This window comes from Tauraco erythrolophus, chromosome 7 (genome assembly GCF_009769465.1).
Source record: "Tauraco erythrolophus isolate bTauEry1 chromosome 7, bTauEry1.pri, whole genome shotgun sequence".
Taxonomy (NCBI): Eukaryota; Metazoa; Chordata; class Aves; order Musophagiformes; family Musophagidae; genus Tauraco; species Tauraco erythrolophus.
The window spans coordinates 19019268-19039054 of NC_141471.1; the positions used below are offsets into that span (position 1 = coordinate 19019268).

A 19787-nucleotide genomic window follows, 5' to 3' on the forward strand; every position below is an offset into this window, starting at 1 on the left:
TTATTAAACTTTAAAATAATTGAAATTCTTTGCATATACTACAATACCATTAGCTCAGGATGTAACACTATAGAAAGGATCAAAGAGATAAAAATCTAACAGGGTTTTTTAGGTGTCTAAGATGTTAGAAAAGAAAGGAAGGCATACAGTCTGCAGGAGCAGAGCAGCAGACCACAAAGCAGAGAAGTAATCATTATTGCTTTGTCAAGTGAGTATTTGGCTTCAACTGCAGTGAGAGCAGTAGAGCTACAGAGGAAGAGACGGACACGACGGTTACACACGTCTGCTTCACTCATAGGCCGTGAAGTCAGTGGGATTTCAATGCATACCTAAGGGCTCCCATCGTAATGAACATTTTCAGAAATGAAAATCAATTCTAAATCAACTTTATGAAACAGAGAGGAAGAGGAGTTGCACTGCAACCTGTATCTTCACTTTACTAAGTTGAAAATCCCCATTTTAAAATGGGGGTTAATTATTGTTAACAGTCCTGACTACTGTGGTCGAGGCTGCATAAGAGTTTCTGCTCCAAACTCCTTTTTTCATATGCTGCTATCAGAAATAGTGTGTCCAGCAGGACTAGGGAAGTGATCATCGCCCTGAACTTGGCACTCTTGAGGCCACACCTCAAATATCGTGTTCAGTTTTGGGCCCCTCACTACAAGAAAGACATAGAGGTGCTGGAGCGTGTCCAAAATAGGGCAAAGAGGCTGGTGAAGGGTCCAGAGCACAAGCGTTACGAGGAGCAGCTGAGGGAACTGGGGTTGTTCAGTCTGGAGAAAAAGACGCTCAGGGGAGATCTTATTGTTCTTTACAACTACTTGAAATAAGGTTGTATTGAGGTGGATGTCAGCCTCTTCTCCCAAGTAACAAGTGACAGGACAAGAGGAAACGGCCTCAAGTTGCACCAGGGAAGGTTTAGATTGGATATCAGGAAAAATTTCTTCACTGAAAGGTTTATCAAGTACTGACACAGGCTGCCCGGGCAAGTGGTGGAGTACCTGTCCCTGGAGGTATTTAAAAGACATGTAGATGTGATGCTTAAGGACATGGTTTAGTGGTGGACTTGGCAGTGCTGGATTAATGGTTGGACTTGATGATCTTATAGGTCTTTTCAAACCTAAGCGATTCTATGGTCTCACCATTTCGTCTGAAATGCCTCAAGTTTTCATGATGCCCATAGAGTTTTTCAATGCTCAGACATTTTGAAGAAGTTCAGATTGTTCTTGAACCATGATTCACTGATGACATACGGGCAATCTGAAAGTACTTTTTCAGGTGTATTTATTCAGATGAATGGTATTTTTCATACGACATTATTTTTTTTTAATGCAGTGGGTTGGTATAGGTTTCCCCCAAGGAGCATTGCTGCAGTATACCAACAACGTGTATTGAGCAGCCACAGACCACCTTGTCTAGACCTAAAATCAGTTTTTAAGGCCCTAGTACAACAAACCATCCTAGCCCTGAGTTGCACATTCTGAAATGTAAACATAGGCATGTCGGACTGGCTTTTGCACAAGCTGATGATCAAAGGAAATGCCTACCCATGCACTTAGATGAGCAACAAGGGATTTGTGCCCGTGCTTCAGTGTTTTGCTGAATCAGAATGGGTTCATCTCAGCTGGCCTAACCAGGCTTAAGTCATCACGTAGGGTGTCTCTGAAGTCTAGGGGGCAGACAGGCATGTCCAGGGAAGGATTCATCCAGCGTGAGGTTTGCTGGTTTGGAGTGGGTGCTGAATGACATCAGGTGAAGAGATTTCTACCCCTTCGCTATGGACCAAGCCCTATGATACCTGCTGTCTGTGAAAGTGTACAGCACCACCAGGCACCAGTGCTCTGGAAACTGGTAGATAATTGATTTTAACACACTGTTACTGTCTAGCCTATTAAAACCACAGGTTACTGATAGGCTCAGATTAGATACGGTGTTTGCCCTATTGTGTTTCTAGCTGGAGTCACAAAGTTTTAGAAAGTATTTACAGGTTGAACATCATGGGCCTGCTCAGCATTACACTGATATTTCTCACAGCACATTCTTTCCTTATTTCATGAAACCAAATTCTTGAACACATTTCCACGAGTTTCATCATCTTCACTATAATCAGTGGACTTTTCCCCAGTACAAATGCACTGTAGATTAAGGCTTGGACTGTGACCAATCCACAAACCTCTATACATGGAAGATACAGAAATCTCTTCCCAGCCTCGCAGTTACCCCTGAGGGCCACGGTGCAGCAGTGCAACTTTATGAGAGCAGGGAGGAGGAGAGGCCATAAGACGCTACCAGCATCAGGAGGCTTACAGAAAATTCCCAAGTTTAGGAAGATATCTTTGAACTTTGCAAAAATTGAAACAGAGCTATAATATTGCCAGCATAATGACAGTTCATTGATATGCTATGTGAATCTAGACTTTAATTTATATACTTAAAAAAATTAATCCGTTCTTTATTCATGTATTATACAAACTCGTGCTCCTACTGGGTAGTGTAACATCTAAATGCAGGTAGAGATGTAGGAGCGAAGAGTTACAGATATATTTCACTGGGTTTTGAGTAAATGACATTACATTGATAAATTTTGCTCCTTATTCCATACTAGTTAAAACAGATTTACTATTGTAATTTGTAACAATAGAAAATAGAACTATTCAAAGTGCCTTAAAAACAAAAATATAGATTTGAATGGTTTACTATGAGAAAGAAAATTGAGCCCATGTGCTCAAAGGCATTCACTGGAAGATGGCCAAGCTCAGCTGCCTCATTGAGAAGTCTCATGGCACAGCTAAAACAGCATTGGGGAAAAAATGAATGTAGTGCTGATAGCTCAGTTGCCTGAAGGTTTTTTACAGACTGAAAGGAATTCAGTGGTCAGGAACCAAAGCAGGTTTAGGGATAAATTGGGAAGAAATACAGAGGTCTGTGCACAGAAGGGCAAATGCAATTACAATTTCTAAACAGACTTTGAATATGAAATTGCTCAATCTGTGTACACAGTCACAGATATATGACTGCCCTTATGTTTTTATGTCTCAGGGTAACATCAGAGGAATTACTCCAAGTGCCTGAGAGGCTCTAAAAGAGCCAGGAGAAAAGTGAAAATAGAAAAAATATAGTTTCAAGAGCAAAGAAAACTTTCCTAATGATGATGAATATTAAACTTTGTTTTAATATTCCTGGGATGATGCTGAAAATTTGGTGGCCTGTGTAATATAAAGACAAACAGAGAAAAATATAAAGGTCAAAGAGGAGGAAATGTGTGCAGAAATAAGCCCAGTTAGACACAACTACTGATAGATTCAGCTGGACTAAAGGGGAAGAAGGACATTAATTGTGACACCTTTGGAAATACGGGGGCTACAGACTGTTCGACCATGGAATGAAATGAGCTTGAATGCCATCTTTCATGACACAGCCATGTAGGAGTTACGCAGATCTGAAATCTTATGGTGGGAGAACCGGAGTCAAAAAGGGAGGACAGAGGCAGACTGCCTGATGCCAGTCCTGAAGGAAAATCCAGGCTAGGAGAAGCTGGCGGGACCAGAGTTTCGCCACTGTCCTGTGCTTGCCAGAGACACGAGGATATGTGGGTGGGAGTGGGCTGTCACTGCGGCTTCCTCCCTCCCTCCCTGCCTCCCTTCATGAGGTGCTGCACTGCGAAAGGGTGCACAGAAGACTACAAATACATCCCCGATAGAGAGGAACCTCAATTTGTCTCTGAAAAGAAATGTGGTTAAAATTCAATGGTGAAGGGGAAGGCATAGGGCATTAGTCAGTATTAGTGACAAAAGCACAATATTAGTCAGGAAGAAAAACCTGGTGATCTTGAGCCAGGGAATCTTCCCTTTGTCGAAAATTTCAGATGCTGTTAGGAATACGTCTGTTTGCCTGATAGCCATTTTTTCATAGTAAGTTTTATAAAGTAAAAACACATTGTAAATTTATTACAGGTGGAATAATGAATTGGCCTTTAAGAAAAAGGAAGAATTAGAATAATTAAAAATGTTACTATGCTGAAAAGCATGGCATTGTTATCTTAAATGAACAGTGCTTCAACATACAGATGCTTCTATTTTTATAGCTTGCTAAATTAATTGCTCATAATCCGGCATGGCTGAAGCTGTCAAGAAGAACCATCCTAATGCCATGAGCCCCAAAGGCCACAGCTGGTTTTTCAGATTGCTGTTTCTCCCTGCTCACGTAAATCCAGAGTGACACAAGCTTTGTGGGAGGAGCACATCAGGAGTGAGTTCCCAAATGCTGAGCAAGCTCAGCCATCCAGCAGCCAAAACCTCTCCGAGGTCTGCAGGTTTGGCCACTGGTACCCCAATGCTCTGCAGATCTGGAACCCCAGCCTCAAAAGAGGCACACATACTTTCCTCTCCATCTCCCCTGGGCTTTCAACAATGTGAGATCCCTGGATGTGTAGGCTTGACTACTTCTCTTCTTAATTTTAACCATCTAAAAATGTGTGTGTCTGGTCTAGGCTTGCTGTCCAGGCTCCCTCAATAGCGGGGAAGAAAAGGTACCTCCAGAAGGCACCTCATCCCCAACGCCTTGGCACCCATTACAGACTAGGATGAGTCGTCTTCTGCAGATCTTGCTCCCTCTTTATTGGCTATGAAAAGTGCATAGACTAACTCAGATTAAATGTTTACACTCTAGGTGATTAAAATTAAGTGACGTGAATCCTATCTTTAACGTCCCATTGTAAGCTACAGCTTTTCCTTCAATTATCTACAACAAGAGTACACTGTGTCCCATCACATTTTGAAATACACTGTAATGATATATACGTTTGCTGCTGTTTCTTTTAGCTACTGCTATTCAATTTTTAAAGTTACGCGTTAATGTCAGGGGAGAAATTAATATACTAATGTTTCTGCACAGCATACTAATATTTCCATCTTTTGCATTTTTGAAATATGTAACTTCATACTGCTTTTCTAACCCAGCAAGACCCACAACTTTTTTTTTGACAGTGCGGATAGTTTTACATTATCCACGGATAAGAGACGTTGCACTGAGTTCAGAAGGATCCTGTGGAAGTGTAAAAGTCACAGGATATTGGCCAAGATAAGGATTAGACCCAAATGATGGATGTCTCCTTTGGGACAGGCTGCCCTAGAATACTGCTTTCCTGGAAAACAGTTTTGTTCTGGTTTGACTGGAATTACTTGAATTAAGTTGCTCCCTAAATAAGACCAACTTTTTCACTGTTTCCCTCTGGCTTCAAATACCATCATGCAATAGTCTTCTGGTTATTATGCATTAGATAACACAAAGAAAGAATATATGAATCCATGAGTTTGATTTTTAGTTTCCTTAGATGGAAACTAAAACACTCCCTACTTACTCTGTATGCTTAGAAATATAACTTACAGCTTCCTAATTTATGCCACCAAATGGAAAACAGGATCTCCAGGCTCCTCAAATCTTTCCCTGGATGCTCCACCACACTGGGCACCCCTTGGACCGCTTCTTGCAGGTGCCAGTCCTGGAAACTGCCTCCTCAGTAGCCTGGCTGGGGGACAACTTTTTGATGTGCGGATGCTGCCTGCGCTACAGCTGTGAGGGTGCTCCCCTGCCACTGCCAATGAGCCACCTCTCACAGATGCTCCCAGTGCTCCTCCAGACAAGAAGGCCCCTCAGAGCATGGCCAGCTCTATACAATGTTAACACCTTATACCTGAGCTGCCAAACGGAGCTGTAGTCTCAGAGAAGCCTTGGGCAGGAGCTGCTTCACCCCAAGAGCAAGCAGTGCAGATGAGGGGATGCCAGAGGCAGAGACAGCCTCTCCGTGTTCTGGGTGAACTGCCAGTTCTTACTCTGTGGTTTCTCTTCCAAAACTAAGTCAGGAGTTGTATTGCCATTTCCCTCGTGAGTACCTGACAAGGTGTTCTTCCTTGCAGCAGTTGCTAGAGGCGGTGGGAAATTAGGAAAGCTGATGTGAACTACATAACCACAGTCTTGCTGGTTTGGAGAACAGCAGAGATGAAGAAATCTCTATGTCTTTCCAATTACGTCCAGTTTTCTTTTTTCATTCTCCGAACTGCGGATTGAGTCTGTGTAGCCTCCAATTAAATATCGAGTCCCTGTAAAAGCTGCAAATCTCTTCAGCTATATTTACACTATAAAACAAGAAGGCCAAGGACTGTTTTGTAACCTGAACCCAACTAGTTCTCTGCAGCAGAACTTTTCCCCTCTGTACACCCCTTTTCTCCTCAGAGTACAATGACTCTGTCCTTTTTGCCTGCTAGGGGTGATCTCTGCTCTGTGCTATTCCCAGCTACTGTTGGATGCTGTCCAAGAGACTGACAGTTGGCCAGGTCAAAATCACAACAAGGAATGGGTTAAAATTCAATAGGACTTGCCTTATAGACAAATGGATCAATGAAAATATTCTGAGAAGGCCACTCTCCCTTTTAATCACTTTCTTCACACTGAAAAAGGGATGTGATCAGCTGAACACTCACAGCAGCCTAAAGCTGATGCACCAGGACACAGTAGGAGGCTTTCACCTTAGATTTTTCATTGTTTAAAACGATAGACTAAAATAGGTTTTTACAACCGGCATCCATCACTTTTACCCCTCTGAATCAAGGTCTCTTGCGTCACACGCAGTCCAGAACAGCTGCCCTGGAGGACATCACCTGCTCCTGCACCAGCACAGATGAAAGAACCACTGACGATGCACCGGTGAATACACTGGATTGAATTAAGTCCTAAACAAGTGCATCTCAGTGAAATTATACCCGGGCCAAGACTGACCTAAGCAGTTACAATGTACTTCACCACCACTGGTGAAACAGAAATAAACAGAAGCAGGTTGAGAGATAAGTCACGGTCCTACTGAACAGCTCAAGGAAACTCTGCTTACTGGGAACATGCACAGTTGGAATAGTTGCATAACCTATTTTAGGCACCTAATGTAGGTTGCATATGTCAGGAGGCTGATCTCTGTGTATGGTCAATGCACAGAAGTAGGTGAACCCCTCCCGAAGGTGATTTAGAACATCTAAATTAAGGAATATTTAGGTTCCTAATTTGAATGCTCCAAGTTTCCCTCCAGAGGTGCCTCTCTTCATTGTGCAGAGAGTGAGGCTCCTAATTTAGGAACACGATGCACTTCTAAATTAGAAAGGGAATTACTTAGGACAGTGAATCACTCCTCCCTTCCCTTCTCCCCCACTGGCAGTTGGGAGAGTGGCACCTCTCATGGCCACCTATCATGGCACCAGACTGAGTCATGATTCTGATTACAGTGATACTGGTGGCAACTGTGGAGTAACTTCATTCATTTATAGTAATGGAACCTCTAGATTGGTAGAAATTAAAATAGAGTCTAGTTTGTGATGCTGGAATAATTCTGTGAGAATTGCTGATATTGGAATCTTTGCTTCTGACTGAAAATTCCAAGATGAAAATCTCCAAGTTTTTAAACACATACAACAACACATACAGTTGTATGGACTTTAAGCTCCATTTACTATCATGCCACACATGCAGAGTACGGGTAAATGATAGTATCTTATTAATAGACTGTTTGTTTCACAGCCATCATCTTACAAGAATGTCCAACTGTGGCAGGAAGAAACTAGACTCAGACTGGGGAGACTAAAAGTAAGTAGAAAATCAGCATGACGAGCTAAACGAGACAAATGACATTCTAGTATCTTAGAGTCTAGTCAGGTTCTGTATAACATTTCCTATCTAAAAAGGGATTGTACTTCTAGGTCTCTGCAATTCCTGTAACAGCCTCTGCTATTTTGAGGGTTAAACCCTGATCTCATCCTTTGGGCAATGAAGGGTTAAAGGGTCCTGTCTTCACATAGCATGGTTTCTTAACTTCCCTAGAAGATGTGCCGTTACATACTTTATAAAAAATTTGATTGAGGAAGAGACAAAATAGCAATTTCAAGATATTTTTAAAATGTAAAGTATTTCAGATGCTGTTCTATGGATTCACTAGTAATATTTGATTTTGAAATGTTTAATTTGCTAAAGGAACTGCTTCTTTCCTGGCAGGAAAACACAATTATTAAAGCTCATTTCATTATTTTGAGACTGATAGCACAATTTGATTCATTGTTTAACATTCCATCACTATGAATACAATGAAATTCTCTAATGATTAATAGGATTTGTTATTTTAAATAATCATGCTCAACCTTATTTGCAAGACTTATTAGGTCTGCAACTTCCATTTGAATAATGCATTTCTAGCTATACAGCCAACTTTGGAGAGTTGCTACTTATCTGCAGAACATCCTTCTCTCTGACTGCTTTAGGGACAACTATTTTGCAACACAGAGCCTGCAGCTGTGTATCGCATCTCATCCTATTGCCATGAAAGGCAACCTCACAGGGATTTCCTCCCAGACATTTCTGATCAGTTTTAGCACGCTTTGCTCTTCACACTTGCACAGGATGGAAACATGTTCTCTGATAAGTCAAAAAAGGGTAGTCAGGAGGATGGATCTTGCTGAGCCCCAGCCATGAAAGAGTCATTTCTGACCAAGCCCACACAACTGGAGGGAAACTTAGAAGGGGACCACGAAGCCCAAAGAAAGCTCACAGCCCCTCCTGGGTATAACCCTTCCTTTTCCCCTTCCTCCCACACACATATTCTCCACTATAAGCTGCAAAGAGGTTTAATTGGCCGTAAACCCCAAAAGACTCCCACAATACAGACAGAAACATCACTTCTGTATGGTTGTTCAAAGAGTAAAACACTGTGTTTTTCCCACAAGGATTCCTCTGATTTCTCCTGTGCCCACCTCCCCTCGCCTCTTGCACGGCCAGATCCCGTTCGTGCCGGTGCCAAACCCCAGTGAGCTCAGGCCTTGGCTCACAGACAGAAACCCAGAGCAAAGCCCAGCTCCCCACCATACAGCTGCTCTGCTGTACGCACACACAGCATTTCCGTACTACTGTCTTCACGTATGTTATCACCCTCTCATTAAGTAACAGCAGGAGTGGATTCAGCCAGAAATATTTTGATTCACAGTGATTTTCTGCACCCCCAGAGTGAGCAAAAGACACTCCTTGCAGAAAGTGCAGAGGTTGATGCTAAACTCCCACTGTTTGATGTGGTCCTTAACATTCACATCAACATTTATACAGACCCAAGTGAGAGTAAAAAAACAGCAGTGCTTTGTATATTCTGCTCTGCCTGGGTTTCAGCCGCAGAAAAAACTGGTTTTCAGCACAGCTCATCCCTGTATGTACCAAAAAGCCAAGCCCTTCCCATCTTTTTATTCCCAGTGAAGGAATAACAGAAATGAAGACAGTTGGCTACAAATTCCCCTTCACTTTTCTTCATCATACAATCATACAAGCAAAAGTAACAAACAGGAAAAAACGGAAACACATACATGTTCTGATGTGAAGGCAACCAGTCTGGGAATAGCTGCCATTCCTTTTTCTTTAACTTCTGGGAACATCTTGAAACGTGCAATCAACATAGCATACATGTTAGATATGGCACCACCTGGAGTCCACAGTAATATACTGTTACTTTTTCTATGCATTGCAATATTATTGCAGAACAAACTACAAGTCTTGCTACAGTTTTTCTAACTCTCATGTTAATGTTTCTGCCCAATGGCAGATTCTCCTTCCTGATGCTCCTCACAGATGAGATGTGTAATAACAGGATCTACTACACTCAAATAACAATTTATGCAAAAAGTACTGCTGCAAAAAAATAACCGGGGCTTCCTTTCATCCTCATTTTTGTTACCATTTCTCCTTAAGTCCCTAACCCTATCTTTCCATATGCCATCAACATGTAATTCCCACTCTGTTCCACCTCCCAAGCGGATGCCACCACAAGGTAACCTCCTAAGTGGCTTCCGAGTGTAACCTAAACTGTGCTCTCCCCTCCCAAATTAGAGTGGTGTTTCATGCTCCAGCTCTGAGGAAATCCACATAGTGCGTCCCAACAGGCACTATCTTCTGGATAATCGGAGTGGGAGGAGGGAAGAGAAAGGAAAAAGGGTCATTCTAACAAGTATTTTTCTTTTTATTTGTCCTCTGATGGGAACAAGGGGAAAAGGTTAGATGTCTCTAACACCAGCCTTAAAATCTGGCATTCATTGACTTAAAATACCCACTTCAAGATGGGTACCAGATGACAGCTCTACAGTATTCTGTTCCCATATTTCATTTATCAATGCATAAATTAAAAACGAGCGCTTCATTTTTCCGTTTTGAGATTTTTAGAAACTGAGCCTGTGTGTCCACAGTCGAACAATGTTTGGTTATACATTAATGCTGCATGAGCACTATGGGAATATAATGCAGAACCTGAGGCAGAGTCTGAGCACTTTTACGAACACACTCAAACACACACAGATGTATAGATAAAATCCATCTGCTTTATCCTGTATATATACTATATATATATATACACAGACTGACTATATATTGATGTTTATGCACATATATTTATATAAAGCAAAGGTGTATATTGATCATGGGTTTAGGCTTTTAAATGAACAGGTCAGAGTACTGCTGGGGTAGAGTTCAGCTAACTCAACTTTCATCCATCTAAAAATGGAGTGAAGAGCACATGGCAGGCACTCCCAGAAGACGGTTTGGCTCACCCTAAGGCAGCTACTTGTCGTAGGTGGGATGACTTGCCCTGCAAACGCATCCAACTCTTGAATATATGGGGGCTGCTGCAAATAGCCCGGGGTAGACACCCAATGCCTGGACAGCCAAACTGAGACAAGATAAAACCCTCCCTTTAAGCAGATCAAGGTAGCTCTGCTGAAAGCAGCAACATTACACCAGGTTACACTAGCCAGGTATATGTGCTGGCAAATTTAACATTGTTTTGACTTTTGTAAGATTTATATTTATCCCGCTGGAGATATATATACTGTTCCACAGCCCGCAGAAACTGTGCCCTTCATTTCTAATCAGTGTCTCAGCTCTGCTCGTGCAGCGAGGCTGCCCCTGCCCTGGGCCTTCCCTGACCTCACTGGCCCTTCTGTGAATCCAAGGGAAAATGCCACAGAGGAATGGCATCGCTGGCACGGAGGTCAGCACAGCTTTTTCTTCCCACTTCCAATATCTTTAGAAGTATGAACATATTTCTACACCTCTTTTCACAAACAACAGAACAAGAAATGAAGAGATTAAGAGGAAATGTTTGGGTACTTGTCCCTAAAAAAAAACAGATGTCATGTAACGGCTGCTGTTGACAATTTAGGTGACTGAACTAAGGTGTTCAGGTTGAAGATATTTGGCCTATATCTTGTCCAAAGTCACTGGCTCAATGTCAAAAGAATCAAGACTGAAACATTAAGTTTCTTCAATACCAGGCTTTCCTATTAGTATTTATTACTTATCCATTTAACCTGAAGCTTATTAATAAGCCTGAATTCTACCTTTAATTTTGCAGCTGTGTTTACACCCACAGTTAATTGCAGGCAATAAAACACACCTACAGAATTTGGAGAATCTGATTGGGCCTTTATGTTTCTCATGTATTGATACTGCGTATGTCATTCCAGAGAATGCAGAAGGTGACGACCTTTTCTTTGCAACAGTAGTCTTCAGCTGAAGCCCTGATGGCTTGAAAGGAGAAGACAGTATAGAGATTATTTTGATTATTGCCTAAAAAAGCAGAACCCGCACACTGGGTATCACTGCCATAAGAGAGTGAACGAGAAAGATGCACTTTGTGCAAACCAGCCATTGGAGAGAAAGAACAGATGGGAGGGGGCCAGCACAGGAACGTGCCTGCCAGAGAGCCCATCCCTATGCACGTTTCAGCTGGATGAAGTGAGCTCCAGCATCTGATACATCAGCCGAGACCCTGGCCCCCCAGGTCAGGCAGGGACCTCTCATGGACCTGGGAGGGACCTCTCACAGACCTGGGAGGGACGGCTGCTCCTCTCAAGACGTTCCATCGCTCCTGACTCACACTATCTCAAACACACTTTGTGAGACTTGGGCCAATTTGGCACTTGCACTTGAGCCTTTCACTCCACCTGCCGCCCGTGCCCAGCCTCTGCCCTTCAGCTCTGGCCAAGCAACGTTGCTGCTGCTCTTCTCTCCCCTCTCAGGTCCCTGACCAGCCCAGCGGGGTGACTTTGGCTCAAGCCTGCAAGGTGAGGAACTGAAAACCAGCTGTACTGAGTCAGGCCAGGGACTGGACAGTAACCAAGCACTGACCAGTTTCCAAAAATTTTGGCCTAGGTCCTGGGCTCGTGATAACACATTTAGATGCTGCCCCGTGTGATGGAGGCCATGGTTTTGGTCAGGACCTCTCAGCACTACAGCAAAAGTCATCAGAGCTTTTGCTCTCAGTGCTTTTTAAAAAAGGACTCAACAAGAAGCGATGTAAATTCTTCTCATCTTTTGCTCCACTTCTGTGGAAAGGCTCAGGACAAAACTCCTGCACCACTTCCGATATGTGCATTCAGATGTGAGAAGCTGAAGATGAGCCCTGCCTGATCTTCTGCACAGCATGAACTTCACCCTTCATGCCCTCGGAGAGCCGAACATCCTAGGCTGTCATCAGCGAGGCTTTTCCTTTGCTGGATAGTCCAAACACTCCCTCCCTCTCCCTCAGGTCAATGAACTTTCTTTCCAGCAGGGCTCCTTCCCCACCAGCTATCAGACCGTTCTCTTTTGACAAGCCAAGACATTATGCCCAATGTCAATTCTTTATTTTTTTTTGCTAGCTGGTGAGATAGATAGGGCAAAATTTTTAGCAATGAAATTCCAGAATAAGATAGGAGGTGACAAAGAATATAAACCAAAAGACTAAGCAGAATGATTAATAAAAAAAGTCTTGGCAATGTAGTGTTTGTTAGAGTCAATGATTTCTCCACAGTTAACCGCACTAATTCTTTGCCATACTGATTGGCCCTGAAGGAACGAGGTTTCTGAGCCTTTAAGCACTCCAATTAACCAGGCACCCAAGTACCCCCACTGAGCCCAACAGGCCAGCTCACACACGGAAAGCTCACTGCATACTGTAATGTTGGCAGGATCTTACCGACTCCACTAAAATTACTTAAAGGGATGCTACGTCTTTCCCTCTTTGCTCCAATTTCCCCTGCAGTGACAGAGAGCACTGTTGTGTTTCTTCCCTCCGTTATTAATACAATAGTCTATTTCCTGTAATCCATAGAAAGTGGGGGCAAAGAGGAACCGCAAGGCAAATGTCTCTTCTGATTATGTTTCCCATGTGCCATTACAGCTGCTCATAATGAAGTGCAATTTGCTCAAACAGATCCTCATAATCACATCCCTGAAATTCATACACATGCAATATTTATCTCAAAGAGGCCACCAGTGGTTATTAGCAAGTGTCCTCTCAAACATGCATATTTAATTATGTTTAGTCTTTAACTACAGGGGATGTCATACAGTATAATCTGAAAAATAAAGAAAGCTTGAAATATCATGTACCAGGTGAAAATATCCCATCGCCACAGCCCCCTGGCCAGCCAACCATCTCTCTCATTTTCCTTAGCGTGACATATTCCAAAAGTACAAACACTGGAGCAATTTCATAGGTGAACCTGAAATGTAGTAATGTCCATATTTAATGCTTTCATCTACAACACTAACACATCTTTTTCCAATATCACGTTTCATTATAGCCACAATATACTCTATCTTGCACTGGGTAGAGCTCTGTTCTACAACACTCTTGAAAATCTTCCTTCCGATTTGACATCAAATGTCTAGAAGGACAAATTCTGAGAGTGCTTGAGACTCCATTTCCACCCAGTTCAGTTAAAGAAATCCTGCCCACCCCTTCCAGGTGCAAGGCTTTGCCCTGTATTCAAGAGCTATTGGGCAGAGGCAGACCTTCGCCTTGCAAAAGCCTGTGTGCGTGTCTAGAAGCACACACGTCAGCAGTCCTATTCACGATGACAAGGCAGTGCATGAACCTAAGCAAGTGCACAAAAATGCCTCCTAGTCCCAAAGTGAAAAAACCCCACATTTTAAATTCTGCACCTCTTTCTTACAGAAAGCAATGGCTGTAACTGCTCTATGAATTGTGTGTAATCTCTCTAAATTAATACAACTGTTCACTTAACATACCTTTCATTTTACATATTTATGCATGCAAAATGCTGAAATATGTTTTTCTGTATATTTTTGGGGGGAGTAGCAAACTGACATCATGATGAAATTTTATAGAAGACAGCCTACAGGACAATATTGAGAGTCTTCATGTAAATAGCTATAACAACCATTTAAAAAGCAGACAATTGTTTTTTCCAGCAACCTTAACATAAAAGTATTCTTTTTTGCATTCAGCTACAGCAGCTAATATTTTAGAGTATAACTGTAAAATTATATTAAATATTATTACAGAAAAAAATCTGCTACTTACATATTAGTATTTGCTGCTGATGTCAGCCAGTCTGCTGCCAATCCAACCATGTCCAATCCAGTTGAAAGTTGATTAAAATATCTAGGGTGCCCTGCATAAGATGGTAAACGTTATCAAAAGGCTGATGACTGTGAATGAAACTATTCAGTGTATTTACCTCCAGATTTCTATAGAGAAGGAAGTGCTTTCAAGGTACGAAACAAAGCAAACAGCAATAAATAAATTTCCTGGAAAAGGCAGGATTTCTCTTCTTTCTCCTTCCAAACTGAGTAAAATCAGAGTAATTACACTGAACGTAGAATAATGAATTCCAATATTCTCTATTATCCTCTCAATATGCCTTGAAAATTAGCACATCGCTGCCTCACAAAAATAGCTGTTTGCTCCCGTTAGTGTGTCACATGTTGTCACTAGATGTGTTTTTGCCTGGCTAGGTTTGAAAGGCACGCACGAGACACCATCTGAAGAGCTTGCCAGGACATATAACATCAGTGATGAATGGCTAATGATTATAATAGACAGGGTGAAATGAGAAAATGGAACATTTTGGTGACTGCTTTGCACATGACTCAAAGGCTGATAATTGTACGAAGATGGCAGGGAAGGTGGCGGTCCTCGTCATTTCTTCTCCGTCAGAGTGCCATTACAAATAACCCGGCTGATCGCAACTGTGATTTTAAACAAACCCCACGAAAACCAGCACTGCTGCCCCTGCAGAATGATGCACAAGAATATGCTCACTGAGCTGATAGTCCATTTACCTGCTTAATCTAGCTGGCTCCTGATTTTTTTCTAAAATCCTGTTAGAGATTTTTCTTAAAAACGTGCCTAGAGTCATTAAACCCAGGAACCATTAAAACTCAGTTTTTACTAGTTGCTCCCCGCAAGCCCCTGTTAAGAGGCATAATTACTGCTACAAATTACAGACAGTTCACAATTACTTAAATGCTGTCTGACTCAAAGGAAGACAGCCTCTGCTTGGAAAACACCTGTCCTGACCCACAGATGACGTCCTATTATTGCCGTCACGGAAAACAAAAGATAGAGCAAGATGACTGAGGAAATGCAGACCCAGCACCAAGAGAAAAAACTTATCTATGGTCTCCAGTGGCGTCTTATCAGGCGCGGACACATGGCTGGCAGAACAGCACAGGGAATTGCTCCCCAGCTCCCACCTTGCAGCACACAAAGGCAGAGTAATTGGGCTGTGTAGGCAGACCAGCTCAGGGGATAAGGGGGGTACGCACGCAAAATCCAGCTCCCTGTGTGCTTAATCTCAGCCAAGCCCCATGCCGCTGCCATCCAGCCTGACTGTGTTTTGCCACGAGCCCTCTGCTGAGACCCAGCGGGACAAACAGGATCCAGACCCCCCCTGCCAGCTCTCGAATGGGGTAGGTGGGCCTGGGCACATGTGCACCCCACCACAGCGACCGCAGGCCTGGGGCTCTGCCTGCAGAGGACTGCGTGTCCCCTGGTGATGGAATTTTATTCTTGAGAGAGATTTTGGTATTTATACCTTGGATTCGATCTCACAGTCAGGCTCTGAGCAGGTGCCCAAATTCCATCAGAAGGCAACAGAAAATTAGGAGCTGAAAGCCTTTGGTGAATCTGGGCCACAGAAAGGCAAAAAGAGGCCAGAAAAAAGTCCTGCTTTGCAAATAAATCCACACCGAAAAGCTGGGGAATAGCAGAACACGTTATGTGCAGCTGCATTGTCTCGGTAGCTCCGTCAGCCCTGTACCCAGCCCCAGGCAACAGCCATTGTCACTGCTCGTTTCCTCAAGGAAACCCCACAGCACACCTCCTGCTTTGGGAACCACCGCAGGAACGAGGCCGGCTGTACACCGGGGTAGGGGCAGCCATACCCCAGAGCGAGCAAGGTGGAGGAAGCAGTGCTGTGCCCCTACCGAGACGTGACTACAGGGATAGCAGGAGCTTCTGCTGCTGGTGCGGCTGCTGTCAGAGCCCCCAGCCCCTCCACTGGTGACACGGCCCCCTCTGCTCAGCGCCCTTCCCTTCTGCAACACGGCTTTAACACGCGATGGCAGAAAATGTCATCCCCTGCTCTGACCCCGAGCTCAGCTGCAAGGGTTTGTCCGTTCCTGTGACACCTGAGCTCTCTTCCCTCAGTAGATGGCCATGGAAAAGTGTGGCTTTGCTTAAAAGACAGGCTCCACTGGCCAGGGAAGAAGAGTTTGGGAAGAGATGCTCGAAAATCACTACCCGGGTGCCGCCTGCCTGAAACACATGTCCTTTGTCGTGGTTGTCACTGAACAAAGGGGTGGCTGGAAAACAGACTGAGAGGGTGCGGAGAGAGGGGGGCAGATGTGAAAATAGGAGATTACTGCTTACTGGTTGGTTTAGCAACATACAACATATTTATACATATCCCAGAGTAAATCGGGAGATGATGGGCAAGAGCTGGGGCTGAGGCACCGGGATGGACAGAGACGGGCTTTCCCTGCCAAGGACATGCCTCTGCCCCACACACCCTCCTCTCAAACATGCTCCCATATGCACTTGGATTTAGATGTGGACATCCCTGGCATTAGCATTCAGCCTCTGCAGCCTCGACAGGGAAGCAAAGACAAGGGCGGGCAAAGCCAGACAGCGTGAATAAAGGGACGGCCGGCAGCACTGGCCTTGGCCCTGCTCACAGCCCCTCCGCACGCACAGCTGGCTACCAGCATCAGGGCCTGCCGGGGAGCAAGGCTGCACCAGTGCCAGCTCCTCGCACCCTTCCTGGCATTTCCAAGCCGGTTTTAAACGCTCGCATTTCAATTCCCCTGGTGAGCATTGCACAGGAAACCAATTTGGCATCCATCTTTCCCCACATTTGCAAAAGCTGCCTTTCATATTCTCTCAGACAAAATTCTTGCCAGAGGTGGATGCTGGTAGCCGGTAAGGGAGCAGAAAGCTGCGTGTGGCTCCCACAGGCACCCCAGTGAGCCACGGCGTGCAGGCAACACCTGGGAGCATCCCACAGCTGCCCCTCGGCTTAAAAATCAGCCATCCAGCTTCTTGAATCCCAGCCAAGGGTCAGTGCTGGGACTCGGGAATGTGAGGCTAATCTCAGCAATACAATTTATTTTCCAATCAACCTCCCGGGCCGCTGCAGCCAAACGCAGCCCAAGCTCCCCCAGACTAGGAGAGGCCATGTCTGAAGGGCTCCTGCAGCGGGAGCAGAGGCAGTCCCCTGCCGCCAGAAACCTCACCACATTGTCCATCTGAGCGTAATTCAAGCACTTTACTCTGAAGCACATGCCAAAGGGCTCTGGGAGTAAATCCTGCGTGCTTTGTGACCCGACCCCCACCCCTGGCTGGGGCAGCCGCCCCAGGAAGCGTCAGCCAAGCGAGGCGGCCCTGCATCCCCCGCCGAACCTCGCCGCGCCGCCGCATCTCACACAACGCCCCCAGCACTGGTCCTCGGACCTCGAAAACATTATTTTAATTAAAACGAATAAAAAAATGCCAAGAAGGGAAAGCCTCATATATTCATGGGGAGTGAGAGAAATGGTAACGTTGTTTTAGAGGGTCTTTTTTAGATGCACAAAATGAAATAGGTCCATTATGTGAAACAGGCTATGACAAAACAAGATTAACGAAAATTGCTTAATAAATCCTATTCTTTGATTTCCCATATTCACAGATTCTGTGTTTCACAGCATGCTGTGAAAATACGTTTCCTACGCCCTACCCAGACACATCACATGGATCACTGGACCGAGCGACTTTGTTCCTGTGGACATCATTTATCTAACTATTTATTCTAATATTTTACAGACGTTTTGACAGCACCCAACCCATGCATCAAAAACATTCAGCTGGACATTTCCACGGCTAAACGAGGAGGATTATACAGATCCCCTGCAATCTTTACTGGGATCAGTCTGTTCTGTTCCCAAAAGGTGACAAAACCTGTTTTTTGTTTTCCCCTCATCCTCTATTCACAAATCAGCCTTTTGTCTCTTTCAGTAATTGCTACATATTTATTTTTAAGCAATTTCTCTGTAATTCAAATTCCCACTAAGAGCTCTCTGCACTCCACATGATTTCTCAATCACAGCCGTAATTGTAGTTGCGCTTTTTGTCTCCTCCGAGGCAGTTTATTTAAGGTGGCCCCGGGTGCGAAACCGGGGGCTTCCCCACGCGTGGGTGAGCCCCGCGCTGCCTCCCTGCCACGTAGCCCACATGGGGCACGACTACCGGGGTTCCAGACAGGCAGGAGTCAACTCGTCCCTGCCCTCGCCAGTGAAAAACAACCACCAAAAAGGCTATTAAAACATTTCGGGCTTTGTTTTTATTGCTTGAGCCTACAGTTGGGAAAAAAAAAAACCACCCCAATACTCCTGTGGGCAGTTCTGCCAAATGTTCCTATTTTTATGTCCTGCAGGTACAGGGAGAGACACGGCAAACCGCCGCTCATTACAGGATGTTTATTGCGATTTTGGCTGTTAAATAGGCTTGTCCCTGCTGCCCCCCTGCAAGGCTGCCCCTCCCCGCCCCCGGCTGCCTCCGAACTCAGCACCCCACGCCCCCCGTCTGCAGGGTGCAAGGGGTGATCCTCGTCCTCCGCGCCCCCCCGCCCCCCATGTAAAACGGATGAAAAGGAAAGGAGCAAAGTCGCAGAGGGGGTGAACAGGCTGCTCAGTGGCACGCTCGGCAACTCTGACGCACAGAAGCATTAATTTTAAATCGGAAAGGGCGTGCGATGCTGCACCGACAGCTACAGAGCCGGGGCTGATGCAGTATTTGATCATTTAGGAAAACGATTTCTGTCTCTGCTAGAAACTGCTTGGAACTGACAAAATGCAGTTGCTGCTTCAAGCTTTCACGTTTCAAGATAAAATAAAATGACACCTTCAATCAGTGGATGGGACCATAGAGGGTAGAAAACGAGCATGGCTAATACCTGTTTTAATTGCATACTTCAGAGTCGTTCTGCAGTTCAATAAAATTTCTTCCAAGGTCTGTGGCTGGTCTGCCAGTTCCCAGTTATATTCCTGGAGCAGCTCATTTGGGTAATGGAAATCGATGACTTTTGTTGACCTATCAAAACTTTTCACCACATACTGAAGTAAAATGTCCACAATGTCTTGTAGGAAAGACATAGTTGTTATTTCTCCATTGCATGCCGGCAGAAGATCTGGGAACGGAGAAATGAAAAGTTAACTTCGTTTTACGACCTTATACACAGATTTTGGGCAAAGGCTGCTCCCATTTATGTCTAGGAAACCTTTTCACTGTATTCAATAAAAATACACTTTGTTTCCATTTAACAAGCAAATTGGTAAGATCGTATTTTAAGGAATGTTCTGAGAGATACAGTTAAGTTTTAATTACCTAGTAAAATAGCAAATTGTGCCCACAGTATATTTCAGATCAGTTTCTAAGACAATGAGAGAGAACAAGG

At 44.2% G+C, this 19787-nt stretch overlaps 1 protein-coding gene across 1 annotated transcript in view; it reads right to left on the reverse strand.

The window, feature by feature from the left end:
* GAD2 (glutamate decarboxylase 2) overlaps window positions 1-19787 on the reverse strand; it is a 38712-nt gene that overhangs the window by 17327 nt on the left and 1598 nt on the right. The window contains exons 4-7 of the mRNA XM_086615188.1: window positions 19287-19520; window positions 14375-14465; window positions 13438-13550; window positions 9381-9496 (exon numbers count right to left, since the gene is read on the reverse strand). Of these exons, the coding sequence (XP_086471314.1) occupies window positions 9381-9496; window positions 13438-13550; window positions 14375-14465; window positions 19287-19520 (554 nt within the window). The remainder of the gene's footprint in view (window positions 1-9380; window positions 9497-13437; window positions 13551-14374; window positions 14466-19286; window positions 19521-19787) is intronic.